The 27521-nt window shown below is 36.9% G+C and overlaps 1 protein-coding gene across 6 annotated transcripts in view; it reads left to right on the top strand.

The window, feature by feature from the left end:
• CEP192 (centrosomal protein 192) overlaps positions 1-27521 on the top strand; it is a 131031-nt gene that overhangs the window by 22302 nt on the left and 81208 nt on the right. For 3 of the 6 annotated variants that reach the window (XM_042909422.1, XM_042909421.1, XM_042909423.1), the window contains exons 8-12: positions 8123-8271; positions 9415-9559; positions 10798-10931; positions 24376-24736; positions 25191-25334. In XM_042909422.1, the coding sequence (XP_042765356.1) occupies positions 8123-8271; positions 9415-9559; positions 10798-10931; positions 24376-24736; positions 25191-25334 (933 nt within the window). Of the gene's footprint in view, positions 1-8122; positions 8272-9414; positions 9560-10797; positions 10932-23563; positions 23600-24375; positions 24737-25190; positions 25335-27521 lie in introns of those variants that run through there. The other 3 variants (XM_042909424.1, XM_042909425.1, XM_042909426.1) reach the window with 3 other exon arrangements.

The following is a 27521-nucleotide window of genomic DNA, read 5'->3' as shown; positions in this document are numbered from 1 at the left end:
AACAGATGCACAGCCAACCTCTGACTACATCAGATGTGTGTTAACAGTACAAATTGTACGGGAATTGTAGGAGGGTAACAAATTAGTTCTGATATTGAGGAAGGTAGCTGTGAAGCCTTATTAAAAGGGGATGTAGGTGGGGTGCCTGGGTGGCTCAGTCGGTTGAGCATCTGACTTTGGCTTAGGTCATGATCTCACAGTTCGTGAGTTTGAGCCCTGCTTTGGGCTCTGTGCTCACAGAGCTGAGCCTGGAGCCTGCTTTGGATTCTGTCTCCCTCTCTCTCTGCTGCACCCCTGTTCACACTCACTCTCTCTCCCTCTCAAAAATAAATAAATATTAAAAAATCAAAAAAAAGAAAAAAAAGAAAAAGATGCAGGGCGCTTGGGTGGCTCAGTCAGTTGAACGTCTGACTTGCACAGAGCCTGCATTGGATTTTCTGTCTCCCTCTCTTGCTGTCCCTTCCTTGTGCACGTGCATGCATACTCATTCTCTGTCTCAAAATAAAGAAACATTAAAAAAAGTTTTTTAAAAAGGGTGATGCAGTTTTTCCTCTTTCTTGAAAAGACCTGTGATAGGCCTAACATGGATCTGGGAAGAGAAGTATATTTCAGGAAGCTGGAATAGCTTCTTGTAAAGGCCCTAAGGTAGGGGCATTTTAGACCATGTTTGGAGACTAGCCAAACTCTTGTGATTTTGTGTGGCAGGTTTACAGCACTTGTAGGAGGCTAAATTGGGGAACAAACTCAGACAGGTAGGAAGGGACCAAATTATTCATGGCTTTGAAGGTCAGGCTGATGAACTAACTGATTGGGATAAATACAAATTATAAATTAAGGACAGGTTTTGCTGCCACAATTTTTAGATATTTTGGATTATGGAATTGTGAATAAGGAATCATAGATTGAATTTATATAGATCTTTGTTTTAGTAGGCTAGATTTTTATGTATGTATTTATTTATTTTTGATTTTTTCTTTTTCTTCTGTTTCAAGTTTTTATTTAAATTCTAGTTAGTTATCCTATAGTGTAATATTGGTTTCAGGAATAGAATTTAGTGGTTCATCACTAACACCCAGTGCTCATCCCAACAAGTACCCTCCTTAATGCCCATCACCCTAGCCCTTCTCCTCTCCCTCCATCAACGCTTAGTTCTCTATGGGTAAGAGTCTCTTATGGTTTGCTCCCCACTCTTTTTTCCCCCTCTTCCCCTATGTTCATCTGTTCTGTTTTTTAAATTCCACATATGAATGAAATCATTTAGTATTTGTCTTTCTCTGATAGACTTGTTTCACTTAATATGATAGACTCTAGTTCCATCCACATCATTGTGAATGGCAAGATTTCATTCTTCTTAATGGCTGTGTAATATTCCTGTGTGTGTGAACTGCATCTTCTTTATCCATTTACCTATCCGTAGACACTTTGGCTGCTTCCATAATTTGGTTGTTGCAAATAATGAGGCAATAAACAGGGATGCATGTCTCCCTTTGGATTAGTGTTTTTGTATTTTTTGGGTAAATACCCAGTAGTGTGATTATTGGATCAGAGGGTAGTTCTGTTTTTAATTTTTTGAGGAACCTGCATACTGTTTTCCACAGTGGCTGCAGTGCAGTTTGCACTGGGTTCTTTTCTCTCTATATCCTTGCCGACACTTGTTGTCTCTTGTGTGTTTGATTTTAGCCATTCTGACAAGTATGAGGTCATATATCTCATTGTGGTTTTGATTTGCATTTACCTGATGATGAATGATGTTGAGCATCTTTTCATGTGTCTGTTGACCATCTGTATGTCTTCTTTATAGAAATGTGTGTTCATGTCTTCTGCCCATTTTTAAAAATTGGATTGTTTTTTTGGTTGTGTATTACTTCTATATATATTTTGGATACCAACCCTTTTTCAGATATTTTGTTGATTGTTTCCTTTGCTGTTCAGAAGCCTTTTATGCTGATGTAGTCTCAATAGTTTATTTTTTATTTTATTTTCCTTGCCTGAGGAGACCACATCTAATAAGTTGTTATGGTCAGTGTCAGAGACATAACCCACCGTGCTCTCTTCTAGGATTTTTATGGTTTCAGGTCTCACATTTAGGACCCTGGTGTAAGAAAGTGGTCCGGTTTCATTGTTTTGCATGTTGCTGTCTAGTTTTCTTAACACCATTTATTGAAGAGACTTGTCTTTTTCCCATTGCATATTCTTGCCGCCTTTGTCGAAGATTAATTGACCATATAATTGTGGGTTTACTTCTGGGCTGTCTGTTCTTTTTTGTTTGCTTGTTTTTTAAGTTCATTTATTTTGAGAGAGAGAGAGAGAGCGAGCGAGCACATGAGCAGGGGAGAGGCAGAGAGAGAGAGAGGGAGAGAGTGAATCCTAAGCAGGCTCCATGCTGTCAGCACAGAGCCCTACATGCTCTAACCCATGAACTGTGAGATCATGAAGAGCTGAAATCAGGAGTTGGACATTTAACTGACTGAGCCACCCAGGTGCCCTCTGCGCTTTCTATTCTGTTCTCTTGATCTATGTGTTTGTTTTTGTGCCAGTACCATACTGTTTTGATTACTATAGCTTTGTTGTGAATCTTGAAACCTGGGATTGTGATACATCCAGTTTTATTGTATTTTTTAAGTAGGCTCCACACCCACTGTGGCCCTTGAACTTATTAGGACTCTGAGATAAAGAGTCATATGCTCTACCAACTAAGACAACCAGGTGCCCCCAGTTTTGTTATTCTTTTTCAAGATTGCTTTTGCTATTGAGGGGCTTTTGTGGTTCCATACAAATTTTAGGACTATTTTTTCTTGTTCTGTGAACAATAACTATTGGTATTTTGATAGGGATTACATTAAATCTGTAGATTGCTTTTGGTAGTATGCACATAGTATTTGTTCTTCTAGTCCATGAGTTTAGAAGATCTTTCCATTTGTGTCTTTAGTTTCTTTCACCAGTGTTTTACAGTTTTGAGAGTGCAAATCTTTCACCTCTTTGGCTAAGTTTATTCCCAGGTATTTTATTATTTTTGGTGCAGTTGTAAATGGGGTTATTAATTTCTCTTTTCGCTACTTCTTTATTAGCGTATAGAAATGCAATTGATTTCTGTATATCAGTTTTGTATTCTGTAGCCTTACTAAATTCATTTATCAGTTCTGATAGTTTTTTGGTGGGGTCTTTAGGGTATTCTACATATGATATCATGTCATCTGCAAATAGTGAAAGTTTTACTTCTTCCTTACCAATTTGGATTCCTTTTATTTCTTTTTGTTGTCCGATTGGTGTGGTTAGGACATCCAGTCATGTTGAATAAAAGTGGTGAGAGTGGACATTTTGTCTTGTTCCTGACCTTAGAAGCTTTCATTAGTTTTCCCCCACTGAGTATGATGGTTGCTATGAGCTTCTCATATATGGCCTTCATTATGTTGAGGTATGTTCCCTGTAAACCTACATTGTGGAGGGTTTTTATCGTAAATGGATACTGTACTTTATCAAATGCTTTTTCTGCATCTATTGAAATGATCATGTGGTTTTTATCCTTTCTTGTTAGTGTGATGTATCATGTTGATTGATTTATGAATATCAAACATCCTTGCATTCCAGGAATAAATTCCACTTGATTGTGGTGAAATATTGTTCTAAATATATTATTGGACCCAGTTTGCTAATATGAGGATTTTTGTGTCTCTGTTCATCAGAGATATTGGCCTGTAGTTCTCTCTCTCTTTTTTTTTTTTTTTTTTTTTATAGTGTCTTTATCTGATTTTGGTATCAGGGTAATGATAGAATGAATTTGGAAACTTTCTTTTTTCTTTTATTTTTTGGAGTAATTTGAGAAGAATAGATACTAACTATTCTTTAAATGTTTGATAGAATTCATAGCTGTCTGGTCCTAGACTTTGGTTGGGAGTTTTTTGATTACTGATTCAATTTCATTGCTGGTAATTGGTATGTTCAGTATTTTTATTTTTTCCTCATTTACTTTTGGGAGGTTATATGTTTCTATGAGTTTATCCATTTCTTCTAGGTTGTCCAGTTTGTTGGCATATGACTTTTCATAATACTCTTTTATAATCCCTTATATTTCTGTGGTGTTGGTTGTTATTTTTCCTCTTTCATTCCTGATTTGTTTGAGTCCATTCTCTCTTTTTTTATGAGTCCTGCTAAAGATTTATCAATTTTGTTGATCTTTTCAAAGAACCAGCTCCTGGTTTCATCCATCTGTTCTATTTTTTTAGTTTCTCTTTTATTTATTCCTGCTCTAATCTTTATTACTTCCTTCCTTTTACTGGTTTTTGGGTTTTGCTCTTCTTTTTCTAGCTCCTTTATTTGTAAGGTTAAGTTGTTTATTTGAGATTTTTCATGCTTCTTCAGATAGGTCTGTATTGTTATAAACTTCCTTCTTAGAACAGCTTTTGCTGCATCCCAAAGATTTTGGAGTGTTGTATTCCCATTTTCATTTGTTAGTGTATTTTTGGATTTCTTCTTTGATATCTTTATTGAACCATTCATTGCTTAGTAGCATGTTATTTTTGTTATACATGTTATACATGTTATACATGTTATACATGTTATACATGTTAACATGTTATACATGTTATAACCTCCATGTATTTTTGTTCTTTCCAGATATTTTCTTATGTTTGATTTCTAGTTTCATAGCATGTGGTTAGAAAAGATGCATGGTATAACTTCAGTCTTTTTGAATTTGTTGAGACTTGTTTTGTGGTCTAATATGTAATCTGTTTTGGAGAATGTGTGCTTGCAAAGAATGTGTATTCTGCTGTTTTAGGGTGGAATGTTCCGAATATATCTATTAGATCATCTGGTCCAGTGTATCTTTTAGAGTCACTGTTTCTTTGGTGATTTTCTGTTGGATGATGTGCCCATTGCTGTAAGTGGTGTGTTAAAGTCCCCTACTATTATTGTGTTACTGTTGCTTGCTTCCTGTATGTTTATTTTCAGCTGCTTAATGTATTTGGGTCCTCCCATGGTAGATGCATATATATTTCTAATTGTTATATCTTCTTGTTGGGTTGTCCCCTTTATGTTTACATAGTGTCCTTCTTTTTCTCTTTTTACAGTCTTTGTTTTGTCCCAGGTAAGTATTGCCACCCTGGCTTTCTTTTCACTTCCATTTGCTTAAGAATTGCTTCTTCCCTTCACTTTCAATCTGCATGTTTCTTTAAGTCTGAAATGAGTCTCTTAAAGGCAGCACATAGATGGGTCTTACATTTTTTATCTACTCCATCACTTTTTGTGTCTTTTGGAATGTTTAGTCCATCTACATTCAAAGTAATTATTGATAGGTATGTACTTATTGCCATTTTGTTACTTGTTTTATGTCTGTTTATGTAGTTCTTCTCTGTTCTTTCTCTTGCTGTCTCCTCTCATGGTTTGCTGGCTTTCTTTAGTGATGTATTTGGATTCCTTTCTTTTCATTATTTCAATATCTATTATTGATTTTTGATTTGTGGTTACTATTAGGTTTGTATATAATATTTTCTGCATATAGCAATCTATTATTTTAATAGCCACTTAAGTTTTAACCCATTCTTTACTCCTTTTCCCTCCACATTTTAGGTATATGGTGTCCTGCTTTGCATCCTTTTGTTTTGTGAGTCACTTGACAAATTCTTATAGATACACTTATTTTTACTGCTTTTGTGCTACGTGCTTTTCTTACTCCTATATATAACTCTTTCCACTCAGAGTTACCTTTAACATTTCTCGTAGGGCTGGTTTACTGGTCTTGAGTTCCTTTAAGTTTTGTTTGGGAAACTGTATCTCTCTCTCTCTATTCTAAATGATAGCCTTGTTGGATAGAGTATTCTTGGCTGCACGTGTTTTCCTTTCAGCACACTGAATATATCATGCCAGTCCCTCTGGCCTGCAAAATCCTGCTGAAAAATCTGCTGATAGTTTTATAGGGTTTCTCTTGTATGGAACTGTATGGAACTTGTATGGAACTGTTTTCTTATCTCCTGCTGCTTTTAGAATTGTCTCTTTATCACTGCTTTTTGCCATTTTAGTTGCTATGTGTCTTGGTGTGGACTTCCTTGAGTTGATTTTGTTGGGGGCTCTCTGTGCTTTCTGGATTTGGATTTCTGTTTTCTTCCCCAGATTCAGGATGTGTTGAGCCATTATGTCTTCAAATAAATTTTCTTCCCCCCTTTCTCTCTCTTTTCCTTCTCTCTCTTCTTTCTCTTCTCCTTCCCTATAATGCAAATGTCATTATGTTTGATGGTGTTGCTGAGTTCTATAAGTCTATTTTCACTTTATTATTATTATTTTTTCTCTCTTAACGTTCAGCTTGTTTTCCATCCCTTTGCCTTCCAGGTTGCTAATTTGTTCCTCTGCTTCACCTAGTCTATTTATTCCATCTAGTGTATTTTAAATTTTAGTTATTGAGTTGTTCATCTCTGAATGGTTCTTTTTTATGTTTTCTGTTTCCTTGTTAAGTGTCTCACTGATGTCCTCCACTCTTTTCCCTAGTCCTTTGTGTATCTTCTTTTTTTTAAAGTTTCATTTATTTATTTTGCGAGAGGACAAGAGAAAACACGAGTGTGGGAGGGGCAGAGAGAGAGAATCCCAAGCAGGCTCCATGCTGTTAGTGCAGAGCCTGATGCAGGGCTCAAGCTCACAAACTGTGAGATATATGACCTGAGCTGAAATCAAGAGTCGGTCATTAAACCAACTGAGCCACCCAGATGCCCCTAGTGCATATATTTATGACCATTACTTTAAATTCTCAGTAGGAATATTACTTATCTCCCTTTTGCTTGGGTCTTTGCTGTGATTTCGTCCTGTTCTTTCACTTAGGACATATTACTCTGTCTTGTCATTTCATTTAACTCTCTGTGTCTGTTTCTATGTGGTTCAACAGTCAGCTACATCTCTTGCTCTTGAAAGTAGTGGCCTTATGAAGAAGAGGTCATTAGTGTGTTACAGTGCAGTGTCCCCTGTTCACCAGAACCTGCCACTTAGGGGCATCTCCTGTGTGTGTTGTGTGTATCCTGCTGTTGTGGTCAAGCCACTTTTGCCTTCAGTGCAGTCATCTGCAGAGTTTCTCTTTGTCTGTTTTGGGCGGGGTTTATTCCCCATATTGTAATGGGCCACTCTGCACTGCCTTGGGCTTGAGTTGAGTCAGAATAGGCATTTGCCAGAGCTGTGGTAGCATCAAACTGCAAGGTGCTTTCCCTGTATTGTCCTCTGAGAAGCTTTTGTTGGTGGGTAGGTCTGCAGTCAGATCAGCTGTCTGCCCTCAGCCCACTGTCAGGACCACAATCTGACTGGTGTGTGTGGTTTTCTTTCTCCTTTCCTGGGGCAGGAGTCACTTTGGAGTGGTGCTGGCCCCTATCAGGGCTGCTTGCATACTGCCAGACTTGTGGCACTACTTTGGGTGGGCTCTGGCAAAAGTGTATTGGAAGAGGTGTGTCCACAGGAGAATGCGGGGCGCACTGTTAGCATCTTCACCCCACTGGTCCCCACAGGTGTTTGTGTATTTAAGCTGTGGAGCAGGGAAGGGAAATGGCACCTGTCAGCTCCTTTTTTTTCTGGAGAAGTGTCCCAATGATCCCTGCCTGCCTAGCAAATGCACCGGAATTAGTTCCCACATTTCCCTCCACATACCGTTTCAAACTGCTGCTTCTATGTTGTGTCTCTGCAGGGCTGTTTGTTGTGCTGTCACTTAAAAGGCAGGGACTCCGTTTCCTCTTGCCCTCCTGACTCTGCTAGAGCAGAGCCTGCTGATTTTTAAAGTTCCAGGTGTTATGCCCTAGTGATTGTTAAGAACCTGTGAAATCCCTCTGCACCCTTGGAGTCCCTCCCTTTTGCAGACTATCCCATGGGTTCATTTAGCTCCTGACCATGTCTCTGCCCTTCCTACCCTCTTTGATGTGGCTTCTTCTCCACATTTAGCTGTGGAGTGTTTGTTACGCCAGTCTTCGGATCCTTTTCTGGGTTATTCACACTGATGTGGGTGTTATCTAGTTGTATCCATGTAACTAGTTGAACTTAGGGTCCTCCTACTCTGCCTTCTTCCTCAGAAGTCTTTATCAACCTTTTTGATTAAATATTATTTATAGTTCAGTCAGTACCTTAAAAAATTTCCTATTTTTTTCCATTTTACCGATAGATGACGATATTGATGATGAAGAGTTTTATGATGAACATTTGGAGGCTTATTTTGAGCAACTGGCTATTCCAGGAATGATATATGAAGACCTAGAAGGACAAGAACGTCCAGAAAAAGATTTTAAATTACCTGCAAATGATCCATTTCAGGTATGTTCCAGTCTTACGGTTTTTCAGAAATTTGACTTTAGGAAACTGTTACGGGTCTCTTTAGATATTACTATAAAACACAAAATTTGGTTTTCTTTGGTTTCTGTTTTTCTGGATAGAAAGTTATGAGAAATACCTTACCCATCCTTTCCTGCTTCTTACTTTTTCTTCATCTACAGAAAAATGGAAGAATATTACAATGAACATGTATGTGTATTCCCCTTATCCAGATCAACCAGTTGTTAACATTTGGCCATCTTTACATTTTCTTTATCCCTCCATGAATACTTTTTTCCTGTATCATTTGAGAGGCATGTACAGATATTTTGACATGGCACCCCAATACTTTGACATTTATCTCCTGCAAATAAAGATATTTTCCTGCATAATCTCAATTCTGTTATCTAATTTTGATACAGTAATACAAATGGATATATCATCCGTATTCATTTACATTTACCCAGTTGCCTCTAAAATGCCCTTTACTTTTATTGTTTTTGAATCAGGATTTAATCAACGATTACAGTTGCTTTTGGTTGTCATGTTTCTTTAGTATTTTGATTTGTAGTTCTTCCATGTCATTAAAGTTATGTAAAATCTAGGCCTTTTTTGTAAAATGACTCGTAAACTAGGTATGTCTGATTGCTTTTCCTCCTACTGATTAAACATTTTGACAATTCAAATTAAGCATGTTCATTGTGAACAGGTTAAGATTAAACATAAGGATATTGTGTGCTTCTCCTTGTATTACATCAGGAGACATGGGAGTCTCTTTGTCCAACTCTTAGTGATGTTGTGTTTGATAATCTTGGTTAATGTGGTGTTGGCTAGCTGTCTCTTTGTGTAAGTGCCTTTCTTTGCTCCTTTGTTATCAAGAAATAATCTGGGGATGACACATTGAGGCCCTGTGAGCTTTCTATTCCCCAAGAACCTTTTGCCAACTGGATTTAGTATTATTGCTGAGGCCTCCTAGAAACAATTATTCCTGTGGTGGTTATACTGGTGATGTTTCCAGTTCCTTCTATGTTATTAATTACCTGGCATCCTTTTGTCAAGAAGTCATTCTCTGCTTCTCATCTTTTTCCCCTAAAAAAGTTTTTTTTTAATTAAAAAAATAATACAACTAAGTTATTTTTTAAACAGGCAAATGAAAATGGTAGCTTGAACTATAAATCTCAATCAGAAAATAACAGCTCTCTGACTTCCCATGGCTCACACTCTTCAGGAAATTCTGAAACAATCCACAAAGAGTCTGAAGAAGGCCATGTTGTTTGTGTGCCTGGGATCAGTAAGTATTAAAATACAACTCCATTGTTCTTAAATTGTGTTTGACTTTGCCTTTTTTCCAAGGAATTCATTTCTTTGGTATAGTGTAACCTGTATTAATCATTGCATTCCTTCAGATTTTTAAATAGTCTAAAACTTTCAAAAGAGTTTTTAATAATACCTAAGTACATTAGTATTATTAGGAATACTGCAATATGAATTATGGAAAGAGCCTAAATTTCCATCAACTGATGAATGGATAAAGAAGATGTGATTTATATATTCAATGGAATACTACTTGGCAATGAGAAAGAATGAAATCCTGCCATTTGAAGCAATGTGGATAGAACTAGAGAGTATTATGCTAAGTGAAATAAGTCAGTCAGAGAAAGATACCATATGTTTTCATTCATATGTGGAACTTGAGAAACTTAACAGAACACCATGGGGGAAGGGAAGGGGAAAAAATAGTTACAAACAGAGAGGGAGGGAGGGAAACCATAAGAGACTTTTAAATACAGAGAACAAACAGGTGGGGGGCGGGGCAGAGATGGGGGACAGGGGAAAATGAGTGATGGGCATTGAGGAGGGCACTTGGGGTGAGCACTGGGTGTTGTATGTGAGCAATGAATCACGGGAATCTACCCCCAAAACCGAGAGCTATATACACTGTATACACTGAATGCTAGCTAACTTGACAATAAATTATATTTAAAAAAAAAAAGGAAATACTGCAGTATGAAGGGCACCTGGGTGGCTCAGTTGGTTAAGTCTCTGACTCTTAATCTTGGCTCAGGTCATGATCTCATGGTTTGTGAGTTCGAGCCCCGTGTGAGACTCCATGCTGTTCGCGTGGAGCCTGCTTGGGATTCTCTCTCTCCCTCTCTCACTGCCCTTCCCCACTTGCATTCACACACGCTCCCTCACTCTCTCAAAATAAATAAATTTAAAAAGGTACTGTAGTGTATATTGCTTGCATTGGTTCCTACAAATGAGTGTGTTTTATTCAAACATTTGAGAATTAGAAATGAATTCTCTGTGTGGTAGCAGTTTGTCATTTACTGTTGCCTTCTATTGATGGTTACCTTCTCTTATATGCAAATTGCTATATTTATCATATGATTTCTAAGTCCTGTGATTTGTCATATGGTTGCTAAGTGTTAGGTTTACATGAAATAATTTAAATAGCAAGAAGCAGTTATTATATTAGATTACTGAAACTTTGACCTTGCTCCATTAATTTCTTTTCTTGTTTTTCAGGTAAATTTATAGATACTGGAGATAGTAGAAGGCATGTAGATGGTGTGTTATCATTTTCTTCTAGTACTCAGAGAACTGAGCAAGAGAAAGAAAGGGCAGACAGTTTGAAGGGTATTATGTCACATCATGGCAGAGTAAGTTTATATGCATTTTCTTTAAGTTTTCTACGAAAGGGATAAAAAATCTTTTGTATGGTATCAATTTTTTTCAAAGCAACAACTGTTGACTTCTGGAAAATGTAGAAACAAGTATTAAAAAATTTCCCTGCTTGGGGCACCTGGGTGGCTCAGTTGGTTAAACGCCTGACTTTGGCTCAGATCATGATCTTGTAGTATGTGGGTTTGAGCCCTGCGTCGGGCTCTGTGCTGACAGCTACAGCTCAGAGCCTGGAGCCTGCTTTCCGATTCTATGTCTCCCTTTCTCTCTGACCCTTCCCTGCTAATGCGCGCTCTCTCTCTCTCTCTCTCAAAAGTAAACAATAAAGAAATTTAAAAAAATTTCCCTACTGATAATGTTTCTGTGTGTGTGTTTGTATGTATCTTTGAGATCACTAAGATTATGTTAAATGTACAATTACATACATTTTCTTAAATTTAAGTATTCATTGACTTGCATTTAGATCACTCATTTGAAAAGTTCTTTAGCTTGGTGTCAAAACAAAAAAGCAAACCATTCATCTTGCTCAAACATATTTGTTTTTCATTTTATTGTTTTCTGTTTGTTAATGGTAACCCATTACTCCTACACTTGAAATTTGGTAGTCATTTCTGGCTCTTAGCAATTCTTTGTCCCCTTTTTAATGTATGCCTCAGGATTGTTTGATGATTTTTAATTTGGAGGGAGTGTGTGTATTGATATATGTAGAGACAGTTATTTATCCTCATAGTAATCCTTTGACTGATTAAGGTGGTAAGTGATAATGGGATTGTTGTTTTTAAAGCTCAGAAAACCTAATTTCTGTCAGTGTGTTCTAAGGACTGTGTCTTAAGGTTTATTGTTTCTTATTTATTCTCTTTACCACTATTCAAATTCAAGATGCTTACTACCTCATGTCTGATTTATTGTGCCATCTATAGTATTTTTACTTTCTTTTATTAAATTAAAAAAATGTTCTTTTATGTTTATTTTGAGAGAGCGAGTGAGTGCACAAGTGGGGGAGGGGCAGAGAATGGGGGAAGAGAGAGAATCCTAAGCAGGCTCCACGCTGTCAGTGCAGGGCCTGAAGTGGGGCTTGATCTCATGACTGTGAGATCGTGACCTGAACTGAAATCAAGAGTTGGATGCTTAACCAATTAAGCCACCCAGGCGCCCTGCCATCTACAGTATTTTTCCCATTCCGTTACATTTGTCAATACCAGGTTAATCTTGTTACAAAGGTTTTTAATGTGTATGATTGTATGCATGTGTACATATGTACATATATATATGTATATATACTACATAAAATATTCTTTGTGTCTCAGTGTTTCAAATTAATAATCCTTAAAATGCTTTATAATCTGGCCCCATGTTAATCTTCTTTTCTCATGTATGTTTCTTCTATACATCTGTTCCTATTTTGGTTTCTCCCTTTCTTCCCTAATCCAGATAATGATCATCTTTCCAGTCTTTTAAGTTTTATTTTTTAAATATTTTTTTAATGTTTGAGAGAGAGAGAGCATGCGTGAGTGAGAGGTGAAGGGGCAGAAAGAGAGGGAGACAGAGAATCTGAAGCAGACTCTGCACACCCAGTGCAGAACCCAACGCAGGGCTCAAACCCATGAACCATGAGATCGTGACTGAGCCAAAGATGGAAGCTTAACAGACTGAGCCACCCAGGAGCCCCAGTCTTTCCAACCTTTTATGAAGTCCTTGGTTACTTTTCAGTAACTCTGGACTACATTTATTTTTCTGAATTCTCATTACAGTGATTGTATTGTACAATGTAGTGCTTTATTGTGTATAGGAACATTTTACTTATGCAGAATTTGCCTCTTCAGCAGCTTCAAGAATTTCTTACTCATCCAAGGAGTTAAGAACAGTTAACTGTACAGTTAAGTACAAACATGATAGAAAGCCCCTTGCCTCAGGTAACCCAGAACAAGTGTTCAGAATCAGTGGGTTTTCCTGCTATGGATGCTTTGTCATATGTATAGTCATCTGACAGTATGGAGTTATGATTCTAATATATCTGGTTAACAGTCCAGCTCTCATCTGATTAGAGGTAGCCAATGAAAAAAGGGAGAGAGCATCTATTCATCTTGATTTTGTCAAAAAGTGATATTTGATAAATTTTACGAGTATGTCTATCCATGCCATTTAATTGTAGGCTAAGGAACTTGTCCTGTTATAGTAAGTATTTCTCTTATTAGCAATTATTTGTCATTAAAAACAATATTTTTAGTTTTAATATTGTTGAATATTCACAAATTTCTTGGCAACAGGTATGGTGCTTGATGTTGTAGGTCATATAAAGATAATCTCCTTTCCTGAAACATAGTAGGAAAGTAAAGGAAATCCATGGATAACTATAAAATAAAGCAAAATCCTGGTTGTTGAATCTCATCATACCTTTGAAGAAAGTCCCCAAGTTCTCATTGAATTACATTCTAAAAGTTTTAAGTTTCAGAGTCTTTCTAAGTAAAAACATAGTTTCTGATACTCTATTTCCAATCCTTCTAAAAAGATTTAATCACTCTTGGTATATAGAACTGCAACTGATTTCTGTATATTGATTTTATATCCTGTGACTTTGCTGAATTCATGTATCAGTTCTAGTAGTTTTTTGGTGGAGTCTTTCCGGTTTTCCATGTAGAATATCAGGTCATCTGCAAAAAGTGAGTTTGACCTCTTTGCCAATTTGGATGCCTTTTATTCCTTTTTTGTCTGATTGCTGAGACTAGGACTTCCAACACTATGTTAAACAACAGTGGTGAGAGTGGACATCCCTGTCGTGTTTCTGATCTCAGGGGGAAGGCTCTCAGTTTTTTCCCATTGAGGCTGATATTAGCTGTGGGCCTTTCATATATGGATTTTATGATGTTAAGGTATGTTCCTTCTATCCCGACTTTCTTGAGGGTTTTTATTAAGAAAGGATGCTGTATTTTCTGCTTTTTCTGTATCTGTTGATAGGATCATAGGATCATATGGTTCTTATCCTTCTACTGATGTTAGCTAACTTGGCAATAAATTATATTAAAAAAATAAATATTAAAAAAATATTAAAAAATAAAGGATTTAATCACAAGATAGCCAGATTCTGGTGGAGCATTCAGGTACTATGAATGTGAAGCCCTGAAGTCTTCAGTAGTGGTTTAAGGAGGGTGTTGAATGTAGAGAGATGGTGAGGGCTGGCCTCTGATCACAGAGAATCCACTGTGGAATGAGCACTTCCATTAAAGCTTTGTTGCTTGGGAGCGCCTGGGTGGCTCAGTTGGTGAAGCATCTGGCTTCAGTTAAGCGTCTGGCTTTGGCTCAGGTTACGATCTCGTGGTTTGTGAGTCCGAGCCCTGCATCCGACTCTGTGCTGACAGCTTGGAGCTTGGAACCTGCTTCTGATTCTGTCTCCCTCTCTCTCTGTCCCTACCCCGCTCACGCTTGCTCTCTCTCTCTCTCTCAAAAATAAATAAACATTAAAAAAAAAAAAAACCTTTGTTGCTTGGATGGGGGGAGGGGGAATTCCTGCTTGTGGGTCAGTCATAAAGTGTGTTACATTATTTCATGAGATGTCTTCTTTTTCCCATGTCTTAAGGTCATGCAGTTTGTGTTACCATGAGGTGACCATTTTCTGTCCTTTTGAGGGCAAGATTAGCAGCCCATTTTCCTTAAAGGCATTTAAAGAGCTCATAAATACAAGCTACTATCTTAAGTAAATTTTTTCCCTTTTTGTTGTAATATTGCTGTATATAAGGAATAGACTTTGCCCCCCACTAAAGTATAGCTTGCCCTTGAACAATGTGGGGTTTTAAGGGCACCAACTCCCTGCACAGTAAAAAATACACATGATAACTTTTAAGGTCCCAAAATTTAAGTACTAATAGCTTACTATTGACTGGAAGCCTTACTGATAACATAAAGAGTGATAAACATATTTTGTATGTTACATATGTTATATACTGTATTTTTACAATAAAGGTAGAGAAAAAGTTATTAAGGAAATCATAAGAGAAAATACATTTACAGTTCTGTACTGTTTCAAAAAATCCACATGTAAGTGGTAAAAAAAACTTCTTCAGCTTTTGTTTATCTGGGAATGTCTTAAATTTTTCCTCATTTTTAAAGGACAGTTTTACCAAATGTAAGATTCTTGGTTGACAAGTTTTTTTTCCCCTCCCAGTACTTTGAATGTATCAGCCTATTGCCTTTTGGCCTGAAGGTTTTCTGATGGGAAATTTGCTGGTTATCTTACTGAAGAATCCTTGCATGTGACAAGTAGCTTCTCTTGCAGTTTTCCAGATTCTCTTTTTGACAGTTTGATTATAATGTCTTGGTATGGGTTTCTTCAGATTTATCCTACTTGGAGTTTGTTGAACTTTTTTCAGTGTTTATAATCCTGTCTTTAATCAAATGTCGGAAGTTTTCAGCTATAGTTTCTTGTTTTTCTCTTTCCTGTGCTTTTTTCAGAAAGTGCTGTTGGTCCCCAATGTGTTGATGGTATCCCATGGGTCCCTCAGACTCTGTTTACTTTTTCTGAAGCTTAGTAATTTCAGTTGTCCTATCTTCAGTTGTCCTCTCTACACATCTGCACAACCTCTCTAGTGAATTTTTCACTTTAGTTATTGTACCTTCCAGTTCCAGAATTTCTTTTTGGCTCCTCTGTATTATTATCTTTTTATTGATGTGCATTTTGTGTATAGATCATTTTCTTGTTTGTCCACATCTTCTTTAGCTCTTTGAGCATCTTCAAGACAGTTGTTTCAGTCTAGTCTGACATACAGGTTTTCTCATGCAAGTTCTCTGTTGATTTATTTTTCTCCTCTGAATGAACCATACTTTCCTGTTTATTTGTATGCTGTGTGATCTTTTTTTTGTTTGAAACTGTACATTTGAATCTTATGTGATAATGCTGGAAATCACATTCTCTCTTTTCTCTATGGTTTGTTCTTTATTTAATTTTTATACAGTGTGTCTGTACTGGGATCAGTATATAGTGAAAGCTAGAGGTTTTACAGGTCTTTTCTGAGCCTGTATTTTTTCCTGGGCATGTGCAGCAGCTCTCTTAATTTTCTCCATATATGGTTGTTTTTGATAGTCAAAGAAATAGGTAGGACTCCTATAAATATGCTGGTGTTCACTTTAGCTGGTGGGGGTTTAATCACTGGTGAGCGGGCTCTGTGCCTGCAGCTCTGCAGTGAGAAGCAGCAGTCTGCCATCAGAACACAGAAACCTGATAATTGGAGACAAAATCCTTATTGTTTCTCTGGCTCCAGCAAACCATACTAAAAACAGGGGTTGCACTTCCCACAGTTGTCTGCCTTGGGGTTCAGGGTGGGTAGCCACAATCATTCTAAAGTCTGAAGTTACTGACATTATTTGCAGTTTACCAGCCAAGCTTTTCTCTGGTAGCTGTAATTGTTCAAATAGATTCCAGAATTCCACAATAGTTACTTCATTTTTTTTTCTTCAAAATAGTTACTTCTGAGGTTTTTGCCAGTCCAGTCCAGTCCTTGTCTAGGTGGAAAGACAGATTCCTGGTGCTTTCTCTTCTGCCATCTTTTTTGATGTTACTCTTCGTTCTTTCCTTTCCTTCCTTCCTTCCTTCCTTCCTTCCTTTCTTCTTTCTTTCTTTCAGAGCGTGTGCACATGTGCATGCAGGGAAGGTGCAGAGGGAGAGAGAATCTTAAGCAGGCTCCACACATAGTGTGGAGCCTGATGCAGGGCTTGATCTCACGACCTTGAGATCATGACCTGAGCTGGAATCAAGAGACAGATGCTTAACCAACTGAGCCACCTAGTTGCCCCTTTATTTTTTATTTCTAACTTTATGGGCTTTTATAATCAGTATTTGGTCTGAAAAATCTAACCTTTCTAAATGTTTTGGATAAAGGTATATTTATATGTGTATTTCATGGACATAAGAAAAATGAAAACTAAAAGCTCTTTTTTGAGGAATGTTTAGTTTTAAAAAGCTATTAGGCTATTTAGTGTATTAATCAGTTTCTCTATGATCACTTTTATTTTTATGTAGTAGATGTATCAATTCCAGAAAAGATAAATCAAAGTCTCCAATTTTAATTGAATTTTTTCCTTTATGTACTTCTCTCCAATATTTATTGCATATAAGATTATAGATTTTATAACCTATTATAACCTATTTGATAAGAGTGTACCTTTTTTAGTAATTCTGTCCTTTTATCCTGTTACTGCTTCTAATCTTAAATTGTCCTTTGTATATTAGTATTGATACCTTTGCTTTTTCTATATTTTGTGTATGCTTGTTATCTTTTCCATCCCTTTTACATTTTTCTTTATCGTTTGTTTAGAGAGCTTTTTATATATAGCATGTAGCTAGGTTTACTTTTTTAATGTACTCTGGCGGTCTTTTTTTTTTTTAATTTTTTTTTTTTAAGTTTATTTATTTTTGACAGAGACAGAGTGCCAGCATGAGCTGGGGAAGGGCAGAGAGAGAGGGAGACACAGAATCCGAAGCAGGTTCCAGGCTCTGAGCTGTCAGCACAGAGCCCAATGCAGGGCTTGAACTCATGAACCGTGAGATCATGACCTGGGCCGAAGTCGGATGCTTAACCAACTGAGCTACCCAGGTGCCCCAAAACTCTGGTAGTCTATTTTTTAATGAGCTAGTTAATCCTTTAACACTTACTGTAATTATTGATATTCTTGATTTTATTCTTACATTTACTTCATTTAATATTTATTTTATCATTTTCAAAAATTTTATTGCATTATTTATCCCTGCTCTCCCCTTCACTTCTTCCCATCTTTCCTCTTTATACATTTGGCCTTTCTTTGCATTTTCATTGATTCTCAGATCCACATTTTTCATATTTTAACACTTCTGAAATCAATATGTTTCTTACACTTACTAGTATGTCATAGCTTAGTGTTCTCTTTCTTAGTGGCACATACAGTAATGGTAAATCTTTAAATCAATGGTTAGATTCTATGAGGGATGCTGTTTTTCCCTTATTTGGAGGGCATTCATATATTTTTCAGCCATTATTTGAGATGATATCACCACCAGAGTGCTTTGTTGCCTGTTTGTTTCCCTTAGATGCCAATAAGGTAGGACTTTGAAATACTTTAATTACCTCCTTTCAAAACCCCGCCTCCTAAGAGAACTTTGGATTGCTTTTACTTTTTCTTTTCTTGTCACATTTCCTAACTCTTAAGTTTTGCTGAGAGAGTTACGCTGTCAAAATATTAACAAAAACCAATTTTGTGTTTAGGTTTGAAAACTGTCAAAGCAGCTGCATTTGTGCTTGTATTGTTTATTATCAGATCACAGCAAGGGAGCTGTTCTGCTGCATAGGGAACTCTGACTTGGAAACAAGTCATTATGAAATAGTGTAGTACCAGGCATGTATGTGAGTTGACAGGGTGGCTATCTGAGACCCCATGCCGCTGCCCTATTGAGCCCAGGCAGGATTCTGACATAGAGGCTGCCAGTCAAAATCCCACAGCCCAAGAAGCTACCTGGTCCCTGGCTCCGACCCCGTACTTTGGTCAGACTGCCTCTCTTCCCATCCAACCCTCTCTCCCCCCCACCCCAACCTCTCCTCAGAGCCCCACACCCTAGGTGAGTCCTAGGTCCCTTCTCACTTCACACACAATGCCTAGCTGCCACCTTTGCCCTGTTGGCTCCTCAGCCAAGCACAAAAAGGGTTCAGGTGCATTTCATCAGATGGTGCAGTGATTCTGGAGACTATCATTTGGCTGCGTTCCTACTTCAAGACTGTTTTAAGTAGCTTTCCTGAGGGGATAGGTAGTTTCCAACATTCTGACATTTCTTTTTTTTTTTCTTTTTTTAAAATTGAAGTAGAAATACAAGATTATATTGATTTCAGGTGTACAACATAGTGATTTGACAATTATATGTGTCGTGAAATGCTCACCTTATAAGTGTAGTTACCATCTGTCACCATACAAAGTTTTTACAATATTATTGACTGTATTTCCTATGTAGTACTTTTATCCCTGTGACTTATTTAATTACTGGAAGTCTGTATCTCTTATTTTAAAAAAAAAAATTTTTTTTTTTCTTGACGTTTTATTTATTTTTGAGACAGGGAGAGACAGAGCATGAACAGGGGAGGGTCAGAGAGAGGGAGACACAGAATCTGAAACAGGCTCCAGGCTCTGAGCTGTCAGCACAGAGCCCGATGTGGGGCTCAAACTTCCAGAACACGAGATCATGACCTGAGCCGAAGTCGGCCGTTCAACCGACTGAGCCACCCAGGCGCCCCAAGGAAGTCTGTATCTCTTAAACCCCTTCACCTTTTTTACCCATCATCCCTCTACCCCTCTGGCAATTACCTGTTTTTTTTCTCTGTATTTATGAGTCTGTTTCTGTTTTGTTTATTCATTTGTTTTGTTTTTTAGACTCCACAAAGAAGTGAAATCATACAGTATTTGTTTTTTTCTGACTTATTTTACTTAGCATAGTGCTCTCTAGGTCCATTCATGTTGTCACAAATGGCAAAATCTTTTCTATAGCTGAGTGATATTCCTGTGTGTGTGTGTGTGTGTACTACATGTTCATTATCCATTTATCTATTGATGCACACCTAAGTTGCTTCTGTATCTTGGCTATTGTAAATAATGCTGCAGTAAACATGGAGTGTGCATGTATCTTTTTGAATTAGTATTTTCATTTTCTTTGAATAAATGCCCAACAGTGGGATTACCAGATCATATGGTATTTCTATTTTTAATTTTTTGAGGAACTTCCATACTATTTTCCATAGGGGCTATACCAATTTACATTCGCACCAACAGTGCACAACATCCACATCCTTGCCAACACTTGCTTCTTGTGTTTTATATTTTAGCCATTCTGACAGGTGTGAGGTGATATCTCCTCATGGTTTTGATCTGCATTTCCCTGATAATGAATCATGTTAAGCATCTTTTCATGTGTCTGTGGGCCATTTGTATGTCTTCTTTGTAGAAATATCTGTTCATGTCTTCTTCCCATTTTTCCATTGGATTGTTTGAGATTTTTTGAGTGTTGAGTTTTAGGAGTTCTTATATATTTTGGATATTAACCCCTAATTGGATATATGACTTATTTATATCTTCACCCATTCAGTAGGTTCCCTTTTCATTTTGTTGATTGTTTCCTTCACTGTGCAAAAGCTGTTTAGTGTCATGTAGTTCTAATTGCTTACTTTTCTTTTGATTCCTTTGCCTGAGGAAACAGATCCAGAAGAATATTGTGAAGGCTGATATCTAAGAGATTATTGCTTATGTTTTCCTCTAGAAATTTTATGGTTTCAGGTACATTTAGGTCTTCAATTCATTTTGAGTTTATTTTTGTATATAGTGAAAGAAAGTGGTCCAGTTTCATTCTTTTGCATGTGGCTGTCCAGTTTTTTCAACACTGTTTATTGAAGAGATTGTTGTTCTCCAATGTATATTCTTTCCTCTTTTGTCATAGATTAATTGACCATATAAGCATGGGCTTATTTGTAGACTCTGTTCTGTTCCACTGATCTCTGTGTCTGTTTTTGTGCCTGTACCATAACTTTTTTTTTTTTTTTTAGAGAACATGTGCATGTGAGCATGAGCAGGGAGGGAGGGGCAGAGGGAGAGAGAGAATCTTAAGCAAGCTCCACACCCAGCACAGAGCCCGAAATGGGGTCAGTCTCATGACTGTGAGATCATGACATGAGCCAAAATCAAGCATCAGATGCTTAACTGACTGAGCTGCCCCTTGTAACTATTTTTTTTTTTTTTTTTAGCATTAACTGTTTTGATTACTATAGCTTTGTAGTATAGTTTGAAATCTGGGATGGTGATACCTCCAGCTTTGTTCTTCTGTCTCAACATTGCTTTGGTTATTTGGGGACTTTTATGTTCCATACAAATTTTAGGATTATTTTTTCTAGTTCTGTAAAAAATATTATTGGTATTTTGATAGGTATTGCATTAAATGTGTAAATTGCTTTGAGTAGTATGGACATTTTAACAATATTCTTCCAGTCCATGAATATAGTTTACCTTCTATTTATTTATTTGGATCATCTTTCTTTTCTTTCTTTTTTCTTTTTTTTTTATTTTAGAGAGAAAGTGTGAGTGGGGGAGAAGGGCAGAGGGAAAGAGAGAGAGAGAGAGACTGAGAGCAAGAGAGAGAGAGAGAGAGGGAGGGAGAAAATCTTAAGCAGGCTTCATACCGAGCATGGAGCCTGATGCAGGACTTGATCCCATGACTCTGGGATCATGACCCGAACCAAAATCAAGAATTGGACATTCAGCTTACTGAGCTACCTGGCACCCCTCTTTCATTGGTATCTTATAAGTTTTCAAAGTATAGATCTTTCACTTCCTTGCTTAAATTTATTCCTAGATATTTTATTCTTTCTGATGATATTGTAAATAGGATTTTAAAAACTTTCTCTTTCTGCTACTTATCATTATTAGTACTGAAACAGAACCAATTTCTGTATAATTTTGTATCCTGCAACTTCACTAAATTTATTAGTTTTAATAGTTTTTGGTGGAATCCTTAGAGCTTTCTATCCATAGTATTATGTCATGTGAAAATAGTGACAGTTTTGTTTCCTTTTCAATCTGGATGCCTTTTGTTCCATTTCTTGTCTGATTACTGGGCTAGGACTTCTAATACTGTGTTGAATAAAAGTGGTAAGAGTGGACATCCTTGTCTTTTTCCTGATCTTTGAGGAAAAGCTTTAAGCTTTTCACTACTGAGTATGATTTAGTTGGGGGTTTATTATATATTATGTTCGAGTATGTTCCCTCTAAACCCACTTTGTTGAGAGTTTTTATCATGAGTAGATATTGAATTATGTCAAATACTTTTTCTGCATCTGTTGAGATAATTGTATGATTTTTATCCTTCATTCTGTTAATGTGGTGTATCATGTTGATTGATTTATGAATATTCAGCCATCCTTGCATACCTGGAATAAATTACATCTGATTGTAATAAATGTGTTGTTGAATTTGGCTTGCTAATATTTTGTTAAGGATTTTTGTATCTATGTTTATCAGGGATATGAGTCTACAGTTTTGGTGTCAGGTTAATGCTGGTTTTGTGGAATGAACTTGGAAGCATTCCTTCTTCTAGTTTTTGAAAGAGTTTGGGAAGAATGGGTGTTAACTCTTCTTTAAGAGAACTTATCAGTGAAGCTATCTAGTCCTAGATATTTGCTTGTGGGGAATTTTTTGATTACTGACTAATTTGTTGCTAGTAATCAGTCTGTTTAGATTTTCTATTTCTTCCTGATTCAGTTGGAAGATGTTTCTAGAAATTAATTCATTTCTTCCAGGTTGTCCAGTTTGTTGGATTATAATTTTTCATAGTATTCTCTTTTTTTTTTTTTTTTTTTTAAATTTTTTTTTTCAACGTTTTTTATTTATTTTTGGGACAGAGAGAGACAGAGCATGAACGGGGGAGGGGCAGAGAGAGAGGGAGACACAGAATCGGAAACAGGCTCCAGGCTTCGAGCCATCAGCCCAGAGCCTGACGCGGGGCTCGAACTCACGGACCGCGAGATCGTGACCTGGCTGAAGTCGGACGCTTAACCGACTGCGCCACCCAGGCGCCCCATCTTATAATCCTTTGTATTTCTGTGGTGTCAGTTGTAACTGCTTTCATTTCTGATTTTATTTATTTGAGTTCTTTCTCTTTTATCTTGATAAGCCTGGCTAAAGGTTTATCAGTTTTCTTTATCTTTTGAGAACCAACTCAGTTTCATTGATACTATCTATTGTTTTTTTTAATTTCTGTTTCATTCTGGTTCTTTTTTACTCTTTGCTAGTATTCTATATGAAAAATAGTTATGTCTTTAAATGGCATTTCTTTGTCTTGTCTTTTTTTTCTGTTGTAATATTCATATTTTAAGTATTGTTTTTATAAGCTTTCTATGTTAAAGAGATATTTTGATCCTTATGCATTTTATGTATTTATTTACTCATTTGCCAAACAATAGAAATTTATTTTCTCACATTTCTAGAGAATTCAGAGATTAAGGTTTCAGTGGGGTTGGTTTCTCCTTGTGCTTCTCTCCTTGCCTTATAGATGGACTTTTTCTCCCTGTGTCTTCAAGATGGTCTTCCCTCTCCCAGTCCTTATGCATTTTTAGACTTTTATGTTTGTATTAGTTTCCTAGGGCTGCTGGAACCTTAGCCTGCAACAAGAGAAATGTAGTCTCACATTCTAGAGGCCCAAAATTGGAAATCAGGGTATTGGAAGGGATAAGCTCCCTCCAAAGGCTCCTCTTCTTGCCTCTTCCAGCAGCTAATGGCTCCTGGTTTTCTTTGCTTGTGGCAGCATCACTTGAATATTTGCCTTCCTCTTTACATGGCCTTTCTCTCAGTGTCTCTGTATCCTGCTAAAATCTTTTTTCTCTTATAAGGACACCGCTCACTGGGTTAAAGGCCCATTCTAACTCCAGGATGGTCTTATTTCAAGATCCTTAATTTAACTTAATCTGCAAAGACCCAGATTCCAAATAAGGTTACAATTTACGGGACCTGGGGTTAAGGCTGGGAAATTTTTAACCCAGGAGAGTGTTATACTTAGATGTTATCCACTAAAGACTTTAAAACTATTCATCTCTATTTTCTCCTAGCACTTTTGCATCTAAATGTTTAAGCCGTCTGGAATTTATTTTGATATAAGGTAGGATGTAAGTTTATTTTTTGTAAGACATTTTTGGAAGATCACCCAGTTAGTAAGTGCTGGCAGTAGGATTTAAACCTATGACTTTATTTCAAAGTCAGCATCTTTTCTTTTATGTAGAACTACCTGCTTTTAGTATTTTAACTTCAAAAAACTTGTGAGGTTGTTTTTGTCATCATACATCTCATGACAGAAAAGACTGCTCTTACAGGTTTTATTGGCACTTGAAATTACAGTGGTAGCTGGATTTCTAAAAGTATTGTAGGCATTTGGGCTCTTTTTCAGCAGTTGTTATTCTAGGAAAGAATAAGAAATGCCATTTGGGAAAGTATGTCAGAGAGCATGGTTTTGAGGCTATATGCTATTTTACTCCTGTTAAAAGATATTAGTACACCTGTTTTGAAGGGATGTTACTCATATTAATTTTATGAGTCTGGTCACATTAATGGGCTTGCCATGCTTTTAGAGAGTTTTAGTGGTAATTATAAGAGTTGAAACTGATATTTCTAATGTCCTGTAATATAATGAACATGTTGAGCTCACTTTTGGTATCTGAATCTGTTGATAGACGTTTGCAATGACCACGGCATGAATTTTGGTTTTGGTATATTGCTTAAAATTGGTTCATACGTAGTCTAATAGAATACAGTGAACACTATATAGTCTGATGCTTTACATAATAACCATTTACATCTACTACGTAATTTTTTCCCATAAAGTTTGGAATGAGTCATGAAAAACAAAACTTATGGCTGCTTTGTTATTCATTTTTAAAGGAGAGCGTAAGAGAAGAAGTTCCTGTGAAGACTATCAGGGCTACTAATGCGAAATTTAACCCTGTTTATTTTCATGACACAAATGCCAGTGAAGGTGATTTTGATGTAATGGACCCTTTAAAGCTGGAGGCCAGGTCTCTTCATCAAAATAAGCACTTGGCATCTGGTTCAAAAACAGTTTTACCTATGGATAGATGTTTAGACACGGAGACTCCTAAAGTGTCCATTCAAAAATATACGGACAGAGCATCTTTGAAGCCTGTTAGTGACAATGAAATTAATTCCACTGATACTCTTCAGTCACCAACAAGTGAAAGAAGGACATGTGAATGTTACAAGTCCACTGAAAAGAGTAAAGAGCGTAAGTAGGTTTTATTTTTCTTCAAATTTTTATTTAAATTCTAGTTAGTTAACGTATAGTGTAGTAAGAAGGCTTAAAAAAATAAAGATGTATAAAATGTTTATACAATAGAGTATATTTTCAAGGGGAACTTGCCTAATCTTTCATATTAAAATATTTAAGTGTTTTATGGATTAAAAATTATATCTTTACTTACAGATCTGGTAGACATACACTATTTTAAGTCTTAGTTTTCTTTTTCTTTTTCCCTCATTCTCCATTATAGATTTCTCCTGGGGTTAAGGTCAGCTTTTCCACCATTGGAGGACTTTTGTGGGAATGGATTCTTTTTTTAAACTAGTTTTGGGTAGATTTCAATACTGTTGATACCTAAGATAAGTCAACTAAGTAAAATTATTTCAGAATATTGTATCATTTTGTTGCATATGTCATTGTATATTTTTGGATTTTTTAGAAATAGATCTGCCACAGAGTGTGGTCTATCAAAATGAAGAGGGCAGATGGGTCACTGACCTTGCATATTATACATCTTTTAATAAGGAACAAGTTTTAAATATGGCTCTAACTGATGAGATGAATGAAGACTTCAGATCTGGTTGTAAGTGTATTGATAACCACCTTATTATCCCATTTTCATTGTTTTTAATGGTGTTCTGAGATTACTCTGTATATATTGGTTGGCCACATCAAATCATTTTTGGACTATACATTTGAACCCTGAACAATGTGAGGAATAAGGGGTGCCAGCTCCTTGCGTCATTGAAAATCTGTGTATAACTTTTGACTTTCCAAAATCTTAACTACCAGCAGCCTACTGGTTACCAAAAGCCTTAAGTGATAACATTGTCTATTAACATATATTTTGTGTGTTACATGTATTATATACTGTTTTCTTATAATAAGATAAGCTAGAGAAAAGAAAATGTTAATAAGAAAATCATAAGAGGGCACCTGGGTGGCTCAGTCAGTTGAGCGTCCGACTTCCACTCAGGTCACGATCTCACGGTTCATGAGTTCGAGCCCCACAGTGGGCTAGCTGCTGTTAGCCTGTTAGTGTATAGCCCACTTTGGATCCTCCTTTCCCCTCTCTCTGTCCCTCCCCCACTTGCACGCTCTCAAAAATAAATAAACATTTTCAAAAGATATTTAAAAAAAAGAAAAAAAATCATAAGGAAAACACATTTATAGCACTGTACTTTCTATATTGAAAAAAAAAAATCTGTGTGTAAGTGGACCTGTGCAGTTCAAACCTATGTTGTGCAATGGTCAACTGTAATACTGAGCTTTTCAGCTGTTTTTATAGGAACAAAGGCTTGAGTTAGTGCTAACCATTGCAGAATGAGCTGAGCCTTTTCTTTAAGCAAGGACAGTGAGTCAGACTATCATTCTTTTACATCAGTTTAGAACCTTCATATGACAGAGTTGGAAGGGACCTTAGGGTTACATTCTCACTTTTTTTTTTCCTTAAAGATTTTTTTAAGTAATCTCTACACTCAACATGGGGCTTGAACTTTTAACTCCCAGATCAAGAGTCATATGGTCTACCAAGTGAGTCAGCTGGGTGCCCCAGTTTACATTCTCACTTTTTTTATTTTTATTTTTAACGTTATTTGAGAGAGGGAGGGAGAGAGAGACAGGAAGAGAGAGAGAGAGAGAGAAAGAGAGAATCCCAAGCAGGCTCCATGCTGTCAGCACAGAGCTTGACTTGGGGTTTGAATTCATAAACCATGAGATCATGACCTAAACTGAAATTGAGAGTCAGATGCTTAACTGACTGAGCCACCCAGGCACCCCTACATTCTCACTTTTAAAATCCTGTCTTGAACAAAAGAAATATTTTGATAAGTGAACAGTTGCAAAATCCATTTTAGAGTAAAACGTAAGAAATGTAGAAATGATGGGAGAAAGGTGACAGAAAAGATAAATCTCAAAGGATGAGAGCATTAGGAATATCAGCTAGGTTTCTTGATTAGCAGAATCTCTGACCATGCAAGGAAAAACCGAGTTAGGTCTGCAGTACATATGACACATGGCATTTTGAGCCTTAGGTTATGGAGATGCTCTGCCACTGAGGCCTCCAGTGCCTGAGCACCTCTAAACCTGCCATGAGGAAAGGCATTCAGTGGCCTGTCAAGCCTGTTCTTATATATTTATTTATCTATCTATCTATCCATCCATCCATACATACATACATACATAATACATACTTTAGAGTGTGCATGCATGAGCCCAGGAGAGAGGCAGAGGGAGAGTGAGAGAGAATCCCAAGCAGGCTCCACGCTCAGCACAGAGCCTGACGTAGTGACTTGATCCATGACCCTGGGATCATGACCTGAGCCAAAATCAAGAGTCAGATGCTCAACCAAATGAGTCACCTAGGCTCCCCAAGCCTAGTCTTATTTTTCATAGCCTCAGAACATGCCACAGGAAGAAGTTATTCTAACTGGTGCTTGTACTAAGCTCCTCTTAAACTTCTAATGATGGGAATGGTGGAGATAAATAAGGCATTTTTCCAGCCTTTAAGCAATTGTTCATCAGTCAAGAGGGATAAGACAAGAATGTAAAACAACAGTCAGTATCATAAGAAACACAAACTAAATGGTTTTGGAGTTTAGAGCAGAAAAAACTTTTGTGTGTGAGTGGGTGAGAGGGATTTCATATAGGAGGTGGCTTTTGAGGTAAGAGTTTGAAGAGGTAGATGTTTGAGGGCATGAGATATTCCAAATGGATAGAAAACCTAATGAAAGACAATGAAATGAGGAAGTCTGGGTATGTTTTGAGACTG

This window comes from Panthera leo, chromosome D3 (assembly GCF_018350215.1).
Source record: "Panthera leo isolate Ple1 chromosome D3, P.leo_Ple1_pat1.1, whole genome shotgun sequence".
Taxonomy (NCBI): Eukaryota; Metazoa; Chordata; class Mammalia; order Carnivora; family Felidae; genus Panthera; species Panthera leo.
Note: the sequence above shows the minus strand (reverse complement) of the source record. Positions and strands in the feature narration are given on the sequence as shown.